The sequence below is a fragment of the Desmodus rotundus genome, chromosome 2 (genome assembly GCF_022682495.2).
Source record: "Desmodus rotundus isolate HL8 chromosome 2, HLdesRot8A.1, whole genome shotgun sequence".
NCBI lineage: Eukaryota > Metazoa > Chordata > Mammalia > Chiroptera > Phyllostomidae > Desmodus > Desmodus rotundus.
Window position 1 is genome coordinate 204,526,156 of NC_071388.1, and position 14,555 is coordinate 204,540,710.

Consider the following 14,555-nt stretch of genomic DNA (forward strand, 5'->3'; position numbering starts at 1 on the left):
CCAATCAGAACCCCAGCTGGGAGGTAATACTGTTTCTGTTTTCCCTAGAACTAAACAGTGCTGTTGGGAAATCAAGAAGGAGAAAGTAGAAGTGGGTGAGAGGTGGGGATGTTGAACAGTATCCTGGAAAAGGCGAGACACGTAGGAAGACCGACCCACGACAGCAAATAAAGTGATTGCGTCCTTGCTGCTGCAAGCCAAACCTGGGGAGACCACCAGGAAGGAGTGGTTGCTGGGGGCTCCATCTCCGCGGTTCCCTTCCTCTCTCTCACTCTGTCGGCGGCTTTCGGCCCTTCCCCTGCAGGTCTACGCTCTGTCCTCTGCCAGTAAGTTTGAAGCTGAGCTGAAAGCCGAGCAAGAAGAGCGGAAGCGGGAGGAGGAGAAGAGGAGACTCCGCCAGGCAGCATTCCGGGAGCTCAAGGCCGCGTTCAGCACATAGTCAGGAGACCTGGACCTCGGTCCACAGCTGTGCCTCGCGGATGCCCGGGGGAGAGCTGGCCAGGCATCCTCACCCCAACTGACCCCTCACCCCGACCCCAACCAGCCTTCACACCCACTGTCAAGCGAACTCCCTTGGCCTCGTTGGGGCAGCAGGGGGCGCTCTCACCCCCGGTGGGAGTCCCTCCGGGAGGGTCCTGGCCTAGGCCCGCGGCTCCCCTTGCCTCACTCTCTTCCCCACCTTCCTCTGCCCTTCTCTATTTGGCCACATGTACCTTTTCTTTGCCCCTTTACCTTCCACATCAAAGAGTGGAAATTAATGGTACGGATACCTCTTTCTTCGGTGGTCCTTACAGGCGACAGTCCTGGGGGGCCGTGCGGTTAATGCTGCCCATTTGCTCGGGGAGTGCTCTCTCCTGCCCCCTGTTCCCCATCCAGCTGCCCCGGTCTCCTTCTCAGCCGGCTTCTGCCGGTCGCCTTTGCATCTTTGCCTGTCCTTGATGGTGGTCAGGTTTAAGGCAGGCCAGGCTGGACCAGTGCCTGTTCCCTCTCCAACGGGGGCGTGGCATGCTACAGAGATGACACAAAATAGGGAAGAGATAAGTTCTGCTCCTTCCCATCACCCTTCCGATGTCCCCTGGCACTCCCCCCAGGTCCACCCTCTTCATCCCCTTCACTCACGTCTCCCCATTTCAGTCCTTTTCCTACTCTTCCATGCTGTGTTTCTTCACTGTAATAGTGAAAGAATAGTCAGAAGTCATATTAATGAGTAGAAGAATTCCTGTTAACGCTGACTCTATGCAAATTATATTACTGGCAGACCTCTGACATTCCCAAGTGACAAACCCAGAGCCTTTTAAAATCCCAAAGGTCATGTCCATCTACCCTCACCGCGTAGAAAGTTTCTACCATCTGCTGCAAGGTGGTGAAGCTGGTCTTACCTCCAGCACAAAGTTTTATATGTTGTGAGCTCTTGGGATTGCACACAAATGCCAGCGGTTTGTTGTATTTTTTAAAAAATAATTCCTAGCGTCGTATTTATTCTCTGTTGCAACTGCTATCTTTATGATTAAGAAAACATCTGCATTTCTACCTAATAGTGATTTCTTTTTAAATAAACTGCGAGTAGACTTTGGCATCACATCCTTGTGCTTCTGGTCTTCTTTCAGGGCCACGTCCAGCTCAGGCTTCTGGTGGTTGCCGAGTTAGAAGTGGTGACTAGAGGGTTGGTTTTCACTCCAGGGTGTCTGAGAGCTGCGGTTGTTGGTCAGCTGCTCTTCCGGTCCCCTTGTCGAGGATTCTTTCAGTTGCAAGTAAAACCCGTCCCTTACTTTCTCTTGCTTCCTAGACCCTTGAAACTCTGCTGAGGGCCAATGACCCCTCCTTCCCAGGTATAATTCCAGAGTATCTGGGGGACCCCTGTCCTCAGAGAACACCCCTGGTTACCCAGTGAGGATCATTTCTGTTTCTGCACAAACCCAAGACCTATTTAATTCTTCTAGGTCGGGTCACCCTCTAACCTCTTTACCAGAGACAGTGGACCTGAAAAAGGAATTGAGACACTTACTGTGTGACCTGGTGATTGTGCGTGTTGGTATTTATCCAAATGAACTGAGAACCTTTGTCCACACGAAACCCTGCACACGAATGTTCGTGAGCAACTTTATTCACAATTGCCAAAACTTGGAAGCAACCAAGATCTTCTTCCGTACGTGAATGGGCAAACAGCCACACAATGGAGTTAGTTTCGTGTTGGAAGAAATACTATTCGAAAACCAAAAGAAGTGAGCCATCAAGTCACAAAATGCTATGGGGGAAACAAATGCGTTTCGCTGAGTGAAAGAAGCCAGTCTGGAAAGGTTGCATCTGTGTGACTCCAACTATGCGACATTCTGGAAAAAGCAAACCTATGAAGACAGTCAAAAGCTCAGTGGTTGCAGGGCGGGGGTGGGGGGAGCAGGATGAATAGGTGGTGCACAGAGAATTTTTAGGTAATGAAACTGTGTATGATACTGTCATGGTAGATACACTCATTATAAAGTTTGTCAGAAACCATAGAATGCACAACGCCAGGAGTGAATCTTTATGTAAACTACAGACTTTATTTAATCATAATGTATCAGTATGGGCACATCAATTGTAACGAGTGTACCACAGTAATGCAACATGTTAAAAATAGGAAAAACTGGGGAGGGGGGAGTGGGGATAGAGGTTTATGGCAACTCCGTATTCCCTGCTAAGTTCTTCTTTAAACCTAAAACTGCTCTTAAAAATAAAGTCTGTTAAAAGAAGAAGGAGGAGGAGAAGGTGGAGAAGGAGGAAGGAGTGGAGACAACAGTATAACTGCTTCGAATACTCACTTGCCTCTCTGTACAGCGAGGCCCACGTGAGAGTTGAAAACTCTAGACTGCAATGACAGAGAAAGTAACACAAGAGGACTTCAGACAAAAAGGACAAATTCTGGTCCCTGTAACTTCAAAGACCAGGGACAGGGCCTCTGGGCCCCGCCTGGGTCATAAAGTCCTGCAGATGTTGTTCCTTCCACACCTCTCGCCCATGGTTCCCACCCTCCATCTCCCTGACCTTGGCCTTCACCGGTTCTTCCCTGGGTCTCTGCTGTGCTTTCCCTGCCCTCGTTTGCCCCGATGGTCCACCCTGTGGCTAGAATAGTCCTCATAAGCTGCAAACTCTTCTTAACATCTCCCTTCAACTTATTGGCTCTCCATTTTCGGGATCTGGTCCTTGCTGTCCTTTCCTGCCCCATCTCTTGCCCCACCTCCTCTCTCTCCTTCCAAATGGTACAGTCCAGGTAGATGTAATACCAATCAGTTCCTAGAAAGTACCGCCGCTCCAGGGCTTCGCCTGTGCTGTTTCCTGTGCCTGGAGCTTCCTCCCTCCCTCCCTCCCTTCCCCTGGCAAACTACTTCTCATTGTTTGTGGCTCCGCTCAGTGATTATCTTCAGGAAGCTTTTAAAAAATTAAACTTATTGGGGTGACATTGGTCAATAAGATTATATAATGTTCAAGTGAATAGTTCTATAATATTTATACACCATCTGCATATACATTGTAAGCTCATCGCCCAAAGTTTAGTCTTCCTTCATCACCATATATTGGACCCCTTTTACCTTCCTCAACCTTCCCTCACCCCTCTCCCCTCTGGTAACCATCATACTATTGCCTGTGTCTATGAATTTTTGTTTGTTGCTTTCTATTTTATATCCCACCTGTGCAGGAAATCATATGGTTGTTGTCTTTATCCATCTGAAATATTTTACTTAGCATGATACTCTCAAGCTCCACCCTCGTTGTTGCAAATGGCAGTATCCCACCCTCTCTCATGTCCCAGCAGTGTTCCACTGTGGGTGTGGACCACGTCTTCTTTATCCAATCATCCCTCAAAAGACACTTGGGCGGCCTCCATGTCTTGGCTATTGTATGTAAATAATACTGCGGTGAACATAGGGGTACATATATCTTTACACATAAATGCTTTCAAAGTTTTCAGTTAGATACCCAGAAAAGGGACTGCTGTCATGTGGTAGCTCTATTCTTTCAATTAGCAATAATCGCGCCTCAGATAAACCTTATTGGCTACGATACTGCCACTGCACAAAGCTCTATTCTTAATTTTTTTTTTTGAGGATACTCCATACTGTTTTCAGGAAGCTTTCTTTTTTATTTTTTTAAGATTTTATTTTTAGAGAGGGGGAAGGAAGGGAGAAAGACAGGGGGAGAAATATCGATGTGTGAAATACCAATCAATTGCCTTTCCTATGCACCTCAACTGGGGACTGAACTTGCATCCCAGGCATGTGCCCTGATTGGGAATTGAACCGGCGGCCTTTCACTTTGCGGGATGAGGCCCACCCCACTGAGCCACACTGGTCAGGGCAGGAAGCTTTCTTGATGCTTCCAGTCTGGATGAGGAGCCTCTTCTCAGGGTCCCCATTTCACCCTGAGTGTTTCTCTATGTCACCCTTCTGGCATTACGCAGCACCCTCCTCTTTACTTCCTCCTCCTCCTCCGGACTGTGAACTCTTTGAGGGGCAGGAAGTCTGTCTCGGCCACTGCAGTGGCACAGGCCTGCTGCCCAGCGTGTTGCAGGGACCTTTTGGCTGTTTGTTGCACAAGGCCCCCTGGGTTTGTTGGAGCAGACAGAGGTGGGTGAGGGAGGACCACTGGCGCTGAGCCAGGGACCTTCTAAGTGCCCTGACCCGGGAGTCTCGCCTGAGGGGACAGCTCTAACAGTGAGGACAGCAGAGGTTGTGGGGACATCATTCTCACTGGGGAAGTGTTGAGTCCACCGCCCAGAGGACTGCCTTCCACCGAGCAACAGGGAAAACAAACAAACCAACAATCAAAGAAACCAGTCTGCGTCTGCCCTGGAGGCTGTGGGGTGTAATGGGGTTTGGAGCCAGACGCAAAGCTAGTCACTAGTCTCCCTGAGCCTCAGTTTCCGCCCCTGCCCAATGGGGATAATGATTGTCTACCTGGCAGATTCCATGCCTGGCACATTCTCAGTGTTCGGGACATACGGGTTCCCTCTGCGTCTTCCACCTTCCACTGCTGCAATTCTGTCTCCTCCTGAGGCCTGGGTCTCCAGAGTCACGTGCCAGGGATACGGAGCCAAGGCGGCCCAGAAATGCTCAGTCCTGGCTGCTGCCTTGGCCCCAAGCCCAGACAACCACTTGCTCAGATTCTCAGTTCTTTGGAGGCCCCTTTCCCAACCAGCCTGGGGAGATTTCTGCCAGCCCACCTACTCCTGTGGTGTAGCATATCCCCTCCCTGCAGCTGGCACTTGCTGAGCCCTCCCGGCCCGATCATGTGACCTGACACCTGGGGGCCTTGCCCCCATGTGAGATTGCTCCTTGCTCACACTGCCCATGGACGAGGCCCGATTTGACCACCTGCTGGGAGTGGAAACGGATAATATCCAGACTGCGAGTCCTTTGTAAAGAGAGGCGAGCTCCATCTCCCAGTAAGATTTTTCTTTTCCCCAACATGAAAAGTATTTTGGATGCAAAACTGTCATGTAAGAGTGGCAGATGTCCACTGCTGAGATACTCATGAGCTTTGACCCAGGGATTCACTTATCCTATAGGTAAATATAAACATGAACAAGGGCATATTTAAAGGGCCACTCACTACTGGATTGTCAGGAACGGCAAAAACCCTGGAAACAACCAGCACGTCTATCAGCAGGGCACCGGTTAAGTACATTATGGCGCGTCCCCGTAAACGAACTCTGTTACAGCCTCAGTTACGAAGGATGCAGAGGACGCCAAGATGGACCGTTTCTTAGCAAAGGGCCAGGAGCATAACCAGGCCCAGGCTTACTTTTCATGTGTTTCACACGAGGTGCGAAGCCACGTCCCTCTGCCCTGTGGACCGAGCTGTGTGAGGTCAGCGACCAAGTGGGTTTGGGGATGACCATTGTGTCCTCAGTGCTGGGGTGCTGAGAATGAGGAAGCGCATCCTCCTTGTTTCTGCACAGAATGTTCTGGAGAGAACCCCACCAGACTCTGTCAGCAGTAGGTTACCTGAGAGGGGGAGAATCTGAGGGTCCTGGCTAGGTCTGGGGACGATTTAAATTTTTTCCTTTATATGTTTTTTAAAAATATTTTATTTATTTATTTCTAGAGAGAGGAGAAGGGAGGAAGAAAGAGAGGGAGAGAAACATCAGTGTGTGGTTGCGTCTCATGTGGCCCCCACTGGGGACCTGGCTTGCAACCCAGGCATGTGCCCTGACTGGGAATCGAACTGGTGAGCCTTTGGTTCGCAGCCTGCACTCAATCCACTGAGCTACACCAGCCAGGGCCCTTTATATATTTTGAGCTCTAAAATATTTTAACTTTGCCCTGAGCGGTGTGGCTCAGTGGGGTGGGCGTCATGCCGCTGTGAAAGGTCTCCGGTTCAGTTCCCGGTCGGAGCACATGCCTGTGTTGCTGGGTCGGTCCCAGTTGGGGGTGTGCGAGAGGCAATCGATAGATGGTTCTTTTGCATGTTGAGGCTTCTCTCCCTTTCTTTCTCCCTCCTTTCCCCTCTCTCTAAAAATAAATAATAAAATCTTTAAAATCACGAACATGTACTGCTTCACTGCGACTGTTAATAGCTAATAAAAAAGAGAGGGGACACTGTGGTCACAAAGAAAGTGAGAAGAGCAGCAGCTGAGTGTGCATGTGGTACCCACCCCCTCCCGGGACAGCCGAAACACAGAACCCTCAATCTTCACAGGCTCAGGAAAAAACGAGCAACGTTTTGGGAACCTAGCAGGGTGCATTCATGTTAAGTGATACGTTTACTCCAAGAGAGTTTGTACGATTTGTCTTGTTATACATCCAGGGGTTGTAAATGAGAAAATAGTTTAAAACATGCAAGTACTTTTATAATAAAAAACGTTTTCAACCATAAAAACGGATCTGCCTCTAGGGTTAGCATCTCAGCGGCCTTACCCAGCCTTTTGCTCCGCCCTCTGGCTCGGTATCTTCCCAGGCTCACATCGCGCTTTCTCTTCAGGGTTCCACTGTGTGCCCAACACTCTTCATCAGGGTCCCCATCGGAGTGGCACCGCCCTCTGCCATAACAATTCTGTCCTGCTTTGTCATCCTCCTTCAGATGGCTTCGTCTCCCCTTCCTCGTCACTCGCCCGGTCCTCGCCCTCTCCTCTCACTGCTCTGTGGCCTTTCCCACACCAAGCCCCCTGGACAACCCTGCAGATTTGTCATTGCTGAGCCCTGCTTCCTCCCTCTGTTCTGAGACTGGCTCCCGCCTCTCAGCTGGTCTCACCTGTACCTTCTCTCTGTCCACCAGCTACCCCTGGTCTTGCTAAGGGCCCACCTTAGTCCCGCTTTTCCCCTTTGATGGTGTTGGGAGATTCCCCACAGTTTCGAAGATCTCAGACTTGTAGCTCTGATCCGCTCTAATCTCCTTCATTTCAAATGGCCTCTTCAGACTTTTAGGTAAGTGTGTGAGCTTGCTAGGGCTGCCATCACAAAGTACCACTGACCAGGTAGCTTACCAAAAATGGATTGTCTCACAGTTCCGGAGGACAGAAGCCTGAGAAAAAGGAAATGGGCAGGGCTGGTTCCTGCAGGGGGCTGAGAGAGAGCATCGATTCCAGCCCCTCTCCTAGCCTCTGCTGGTTTGCTGGCAATCTTTGGCACTCCTTGGTGTGCAGACGAGTTGCCTGATTCTGCCTTCCTATTCACACGGAGTTCTCCCCCTATGTATGTCTGTGCCCAAATTTCCCGCCCCTCCCTGTTTAAAATAAGGACTCCAGTCATATTGAATTACAGCCCACCCTAACAACCTCATTTTAGCTCAAGTGCTTCTTAAAGACCCTATCTCCAAATAAGGTGACATTCTGAGGTCCGTTCTGAGGTTAGGAAGCCAATATATCTTCGTGGAGGACACGATCTGATCCATAATGGGGATTTCCCAAAATTTAGGGACTGAAAGCAACCTTTTCATTATGCTCATAGATTTGGTGGATCAGGAACTCAGACAAGGCACAGTGAAGACCCTTGTTCCTGCTTCACGACATCTTGGGCTGGGACGCCAGGGCATGAGTGGCAGCTGGGGCTGAAATCATTTGGTGGCCTCACATAAATCTGTCACTCAAACATCTGATTGCTGATGCTGGGACTTCAGTGAGGGCTGCTGACAAGAGCAACTACATGGGCCTCTGCTCTGGGTCCGGGCTTCCTGGCGGAGTGGTAGCTTCAGGGCACCTGGACTTTCTGTGTGGCAGCTCTCACTTCAGAAGAGACTGAGCAAACAAGGCGGAAGCTCTACGCCCTGTTGTGATCTGGCATGGGAAGTCGCCTTGTTTCACGTCCAGCACATTCTATCAGTTACAAGGGCCCAAGAGGAGGGGACTTCTACTCTACCTCTAGAAAGGGTGGTGACAAGGGTTTAGAGGAATACATGGTGTGGAAGGTATTGTTGCTGCTATCTTTAGAAAAATACTAACTGTCACAGTTGATCAACCTGTGTTTGGTACAAATTAAACTCATTTCGGGGTGGGGGGAGCTCCTTATACCCTCCTCCCCCTGATGATTTTTAGTCTCAACTTCTCTGTTTCTATAACTGACACCATAAAGTTGAAACTTTGTTGTTATCTCTGACTAGGGCAGGTGTCAGTCTACTATTTTAACTTTAAAAACCACTATTTAAGGAAACATTGGGGAGAAAGAGTGAATCAAGAGAAAAGAGGAAAACACCCTTCCTGAGGCTTATATCATCAAGAATTTATTTGATTCTATAGGTATTTATTACCTACTGTGTGCCTGGCCAATGCCAGCTGCCTGGGCAAAGTCAAATAATGCGCTATGTGTAAAGGCCAAAAGCATGGGACGTTGTTAGCTTTTATCATCATCACCGCCATCAGTATCCCTTAGTTCAGTTCCTGCTCTCTGAAGCTTCTAGTTGGGGGCTAACAATATGGGTGAGGTAGTCTGAAAACCAATTTGGCAGTTTTTCATAAAGTTTAGCCAACGTCACGTAACCACCAATCCCATTCCTAGGCATTCGCCCAAGTGAAATAAAAACCCCAAATCTATGTTCACACAAGTCAACTGCATGCGAATATTTATAGCAGCTTTATTAATAATTTCCGCAAACTATAAACAACCCAAATGTCCCTCAACTGAGGAATGGATGAACAAACATAGCGCACACATCCAGTGGGAAAAAATACTACTGAGCAATAAAAAAGAAGAAAGTACTGAAAGATGCAACAGCGTGACCGCCTCTCAAATGCATTCGCTGGGTGAAAGAAGCTAGTCTCAAAGGCTATGTACTGTATGGATTTATTTATATGACATAAGGCGAAACTGTAAGGATGGAAAACAGACAGTGGTTTCAGGGGCTGGGAGTTCGGGGGGTCATTTGGGGCGATCTACCAAGGGTCATTGAGGGGAACTTTGGTGGGTGATGGGACTATTCTGTACCTTGATTTTAGTGGTAGTTACACACACCTGTACACATTTGTCAAAAGCTGCAGAACTGCATTCGAAAGATGTTCCATTTTACTGTATGTACTATAATTACAGGCACAGGGTAGGGACATGAGCTCTGCAATCTGTCAGCCTGGGCTGGGAAGTGCTGGTTGAGGTTTGGAGAACCCGGCTGACTTTCTTGTCCTCCATACTGCTATCACACCAGTGAAGTGCTTAATAAAGCGCTGAATTCCATAACAAGCATTAGCATTACTTTTTTCCTTCAAAATAACAGTCTGAGGAATACATTCATTGATCTGCAGAAGAGGACTAAAGGCTTTGAGCCCTGGCCAGGTGGATCCGTTGGTTAGAGCATCCCGATATGCCAAAGTTGCATCAATAAGTGGAGAAACAAATCGATGATTCTCTCTCTCTGTCTTTACTCTTTCTCTCTCAAATTAATAAATAAAACAGTAAAAAATAAAGTAGGCTTCGAAGAGTCACACAACTTAAACTTTTAAAGACGAGCAGGCATTAAGCAGGTTGGCACGAAGTGTGGTGTCGGGAATGACCTTGTAATGAGAAGGAACAGTGTGTTCAAAGGCTAGATCAGCAGGACATATTTGAAGACCTTCAGCTGTGGATGTATCTGATTTTGTGTTCAGGGGAAAGGAAGAGGGAGAGGGAGGGTTGTTGAGGGTCCATTGGAGATTCTGCATTGCTAACAAGCTTCCAAGTGATGCTGATGCTGGTGGTCTGTTGATCACACTTTGAACAGCAAGGGCATAAAGGACAAGGGAAGTATTTCAGGAAGTAGAAAGTGTTCAATCACATAAAAGACTCGGGAAGCATGAAGTCAAGATGAGGGCTGAAAACCTCCAGTTGTCAACCTGTATAGGTTGAGGTGTCCTTAGAGCAAGCAATAGGTGGATGGGTGGGGATAGAAGTCACACTGAAGTTGATGATTCCTTCCCGGTGTGGGAATTGGGAAAGTGCTTATAAATAACTTTGCTGTGTGTAGTTTGGCTTTGAAAAGGACCAGAGAGGTAGGTGTTTGGAGGAGGAATTGTAGTTGGTAACATTAACTTTTAAGAGGGAAGAACATTTGAGTATTTTTTAAACGTTGATGGGAAGGATCCCGTAAAAAAATAGGGTGGAGCCACTAGGAAACAATGGAATGACCTGAGTAAGGTAGAGTTGCCAGATTTAGGAAATAAAAAATACAAGACACCCAGTTAAATCTGAGTGTCACAAAAACAGTGAATGCTTTTTTATTGCATGTCCCCAATATTGCTGGGTTTCTGTATTTTATCTGCCAACCCCCAAAAGGGAGATTTTTAGGCAAAGGGTTTGTAGCCCCGGATGCAGTAGGAGGGGGTCAGAGCACTAAAGTCCTCCCAAGCCGTCACATCGCAAGACTCTAGAATGAATTCCCAGTTCTATCAGCACCGTTAATAAGTAGAGAAACTGCTTTGAACATTAGCTTTTGCCGCTTCCTCATTTTCTCTAGGAGGGCAAGCGGGCAGAAAAATGCCGGATGAAACTCTGGAAAAGTTCTAGTTTGGAAGCTCAGCTCGTAAATGATGCAGAGCGTTTTGAACTGCGAACCAGCTCTGGATTGGGAACCCAGGACGGTGAGTCTCAGGGTGCCTGGCCCGGGCCCAACTCTGGACACCAACCCTACTCAACTCCAACGCAGGAAGTAAGCCCTGGGCCCCGGGCCCGCAAGCGCCTGCGCCCTGCCGCTGCCCCGCCTCCTCCAGCCCGACATCCGGGGCTTGGGCAGGGGCGTGTCCGGGGATACAGCGGCGGGAGGCAGCGGAAAGGAATGATGTCGTGGGAGGCTGGATGAGCCGGGAGGGAGGCCCGGCGCGGGGAGCGGAGCAGGGGGCGTGGCGGACCGAGCGCGCTGTCACGTGACGTGCGTGGCGACGTGTCGGCCATCTTGTGTTGTTGAGGCTGAGGACTGACTTTGGTTCTGAGAGACTCCTGTCCCGGACCGCAGGTAACCGGCGGCTCCGTCTCGCTCCCCAGCCCGGCTCCGCTCCGCGCCCTGGCTCCGTCCCCTCCCGGGTCGTCTTGGCCTGACGCCCGAGCTCGCGTCCCCGCCGCTCCGGCAGACACGGTGCCGCCGCATGGACACCCGCAGGCCGCCGGGGCAGCGGCCGCGGCTGGCTCGGGCGTCAGGCGAGAGGACAAGTCAGGTGCGGGGCCAGAGCGACCCTCTTCCCCGGCGGGGGTCACGCCGAGCCCGGGCGCGTCTTGTCCTCAGAGCCGGGGAGCCCCCTCCTCCGGGGCCCGTTGGCACCGCGGTGGGGAGCAGAGGAAGGGAAGAGGGTGGTGGGGTGGGCAGTGTCAGGCCGGCTTGCTCAGGGCCAGAGGTCTCGCCATCCGCTACCTGCTCCTCGGAGCCACCCGCCCAGCCTCGGGGTGCCAGGGTAACAGCTGCTGCGGCCAGACAGCTGCTCCTGCCGGCCCTCCTCCCCACACCTGGCCTCTGGGAGGTGCGCCCTCGCCTTCCTCACCGAGCATCTACCCTGGGAGACCCTTAACGTGGCGAGAGGACTGGGTCTGGATCAGGCCTGAGGCCAGGTGAAGCCATGATCGGACGGAACCTGGGACAGAGGTTGGGAAAGTAGAGCTCGTGGCAGCTTTGGGACCAGAACGTGCACATCAGGTTAACATGGGCATTAGCGTTCAGATGTCAGCAGTTTCCCACGAAGCGTTCGGAACACTTCAGTTTTGAGGCGGAAGCATAAGTCCAGCGACCGGGGAAGGAGGTATGAAAGAAGCAGGTGGGATGACGGTGTTTGGGAGGCAGTAACGTTGCTTCGCATTTCCCTACCACTGGTTTGTCAATTCTTCCACTCCCTGAAAGTCAAAGCACTTAAGCACACCTAATGTCTCTGTAGGAAAGGTAAGTATTCCAGTTTAATTTGCGAGAAACTGAGGAAGGGGCCAGGACCTGAGAACAGTTTCTTAGCCAGCGTTACCCAGCCTGGATGTAGGCAGTCTTCGTTGCCACTGTTAGGTGCAGGGAAGGTAGTCTTTGCTTATGTGGTATTTCCTTTTGAGGCTTTTAGGTTAAAAGGGAATTTTCGTGCCACCCTTTCTGTACATTGACTGTCGTCCTAGTAATATTTGCAGCTCTGGCCTTACCGAGTGTTGTCCACTTTGGTTAGAATGTAAATGCCTTCCGTCACTGAGGTTTTGATGTGTTTCAGTAGGTAGTTTTAGTGGCAGCGTTCAGGGTGCAGCAGCTGGAATGTGTGCTTTGCTGTTACATCAGATGTTGCCATCAATGGGAGGCACTAGAAAAAAAACTTAAGTGGCACGTATCTGGAAAAATGTCACGGTTCTTCCTTTGACATTTAACACGGAGGGATACCCTGGTGGTGGTAGTGATTCACCAGAAAAGAAAGGGCCTCAGAGCTTTTCTGTCCGTAACAAAGCACTTAAAAATTTTGGGACTGAGGAGGGAGAAGGGACCATGTGTCTTCATCCATCCATTCATTCATTCTTCATCCGTTCATTCATTCATTCATGCATTCATTTATTTGACAAATACTGAGGCCTTGCTGCACTGTTGGGTGCTGGGAGCAAAACAGACCAAAAATTCCTGTCTCCATGGAGCTCATTTCTAGACAGATACATGAACACTAAGGTAAAACATACAGTGCAGTGGTAAATGATGTGGAAAAAAAAAGGGACAGGAGAATAGGATAATAGGGAGTTGGGGGAGGAATTAATTTTAAGGAGAGCGCCCTGGGAAGGCCTCATGGAAAAGCTCATATTTGAGGAAAGACCTGATCCAGGTAAAGGAGCTATTCCTGCAGCTCTGTGGGGGAGGGATGCTCCAGGCTGGGGACGCCAGGGCAGAGACCCTGAGGCAGGAGCTGAAGTGGGGCAGATCTGGGGTGGCTGGGGAGAGTGGCAGCAGCTAGTCCGGCCACAGAGGTGCAGGTGGGAGGTAGGCTGGTGGGAGACGTGTACCCAGGTCATCTCTACTAAGATGAGAGGCGTTCCTCAGTGTCCTGGAGTCTTTTCACCACATCTCGGTGCCTCCCGGAACGGGAGATCAGATTCTGGACGTTTGGGCACCTGTGTGACCCCCTCGTTCCCCACCCTACCCAGTTTGGAGAAATTCAGGATGCTCGTAGAACCTATTTCAGGAAGTTCTCATGAAATATCTTTCTCTAAAGTAAGTTTTTAAATGAGGTTGATGATAAACTGCCTAAAGTGATTTTTCGAAACGAATTGCTTTCTAAGAAGGGGATTTTTGCAGTACTTCAAAATATTTGAACATGTGAGGAAACGAATTTCCTTTGAAGTTTAGATACAGATCGATTATGAAGGGATATGACCTGAAAGAAAGGTGAAGTCAGTGTGTTAACGCAGGTTGTCCTTGATGTGGTTGGTAAGGAATTCCTAATTAGTCTCTTGTCCAGCCTATTTCCAGTTGCTTGAGGACTCTTCCACTCGTTTTGTTTGTGTGCCTTTTATAGCATTGGGCAGTGTGGGACTTCTTGTGCTGGGTTTTTTTAATTCCTCCTCTTTTACCTTTCAGATTAGTTCTCCAATTTGATACTCAATAGACTTTTTCGTTGGAAAATTTTTTTTTATTTCCTTCTAGCTTATCTTTATATTCCTATTACTGAGCTTTCATAAATGCCCTCTTTCATTTTAATTCACCTTACGAATTTAATACGTTGGTTTTGAAATATTTTTGCTTGTGAGTCACATGTATGAAAGATAATTTGATACAGGCTTGCCTGAATATCGTAAGACAGGAATTAAAACTCCAAGGTGTGAGTGGAGCTCCTTGACTCAAAGGAGACATAGCGATGATGGTGACAAGGGTAGTGTTTTCCATAACTCACCTTTCTCTCTTTTTGTTCCTTTGTGGAATTTGAAATGACATTTCTAAATTACAATGTCTTTGATGTCATACCAGCTCATTTGTTCTCATGACTGTGCATTTTAATACTCCATATGTCTGTCCTCTCTTTGTTGACCTTCACACTGGAAGATGAGACTATTGATAGTGGTTGCTATCCAGGGGAACCCTTTGGGTGAAAAGGTGATGACTGTCCCTTTTACTCTTGTCTTCCTAAGGGATCTTAGATTTGTGCCATTTTGAGAGACTGGCTTCATTTGCAGTTCTCCATTAGCCCC

The 14,555-nt window shown here is 49.1% G+C and overlaps 2 protein-coding genes and 1 non-coding gene across 5 annotated transcripts in view; 2 read left to right on the forward strand and 1 right to left on the reverse strand.

Moving 5' to 3' along the window:
* The window catches only part of EFHD1 (EF-hand domain family member D1), a 37,027-nt gene extending 35,448 nt beyond the window's left edge, over positions 1-1,579 (forward strand). The window contains exon 4 of the mRNA XM_024564057.3: positions 305-1,579. Within this exon, the coding sequence (XP_024419825.3) occupies positions 305-439 (135 nt within the window). The 3' untranslated portion in view covers positions 440-1,579. The remainder of the gene's footprint in view (positions 1-304) is intronic.
* Positions 1,580-3,919: 2,340 nt separating this feature from the next.
* LOC112308107 (U4 spliceosomal RNA) lies at positions 3,920-4,058 on the reverse strand. The gene has a single exon (XR_008426268.1). It is a non-coding gene; the product is annotated as a U4 spliceosomal RNA (small nuclear RNA).
* A 7,210-nt stretch (positions 4,059-11,268) lies between these two features.
* Positions 11,269-14,555, forward strand: part of GIGYF2 (GRB10 interacting GYF protein 2) — a 108,322-nt gene continuing 105,035 nt past the window's right edge. For all 3 annotated transcript variants that reach the window (XM_024563895.4, XM_024563897.4, XM_053919217.2), the window contains exon 1: positions 11,269-11,385. The gene's annotated coding sequence lies outside the window, so the exon portion shown is untranslated. The remainder of the gene's footprint in view (positions 11,386-14,555) is intronic.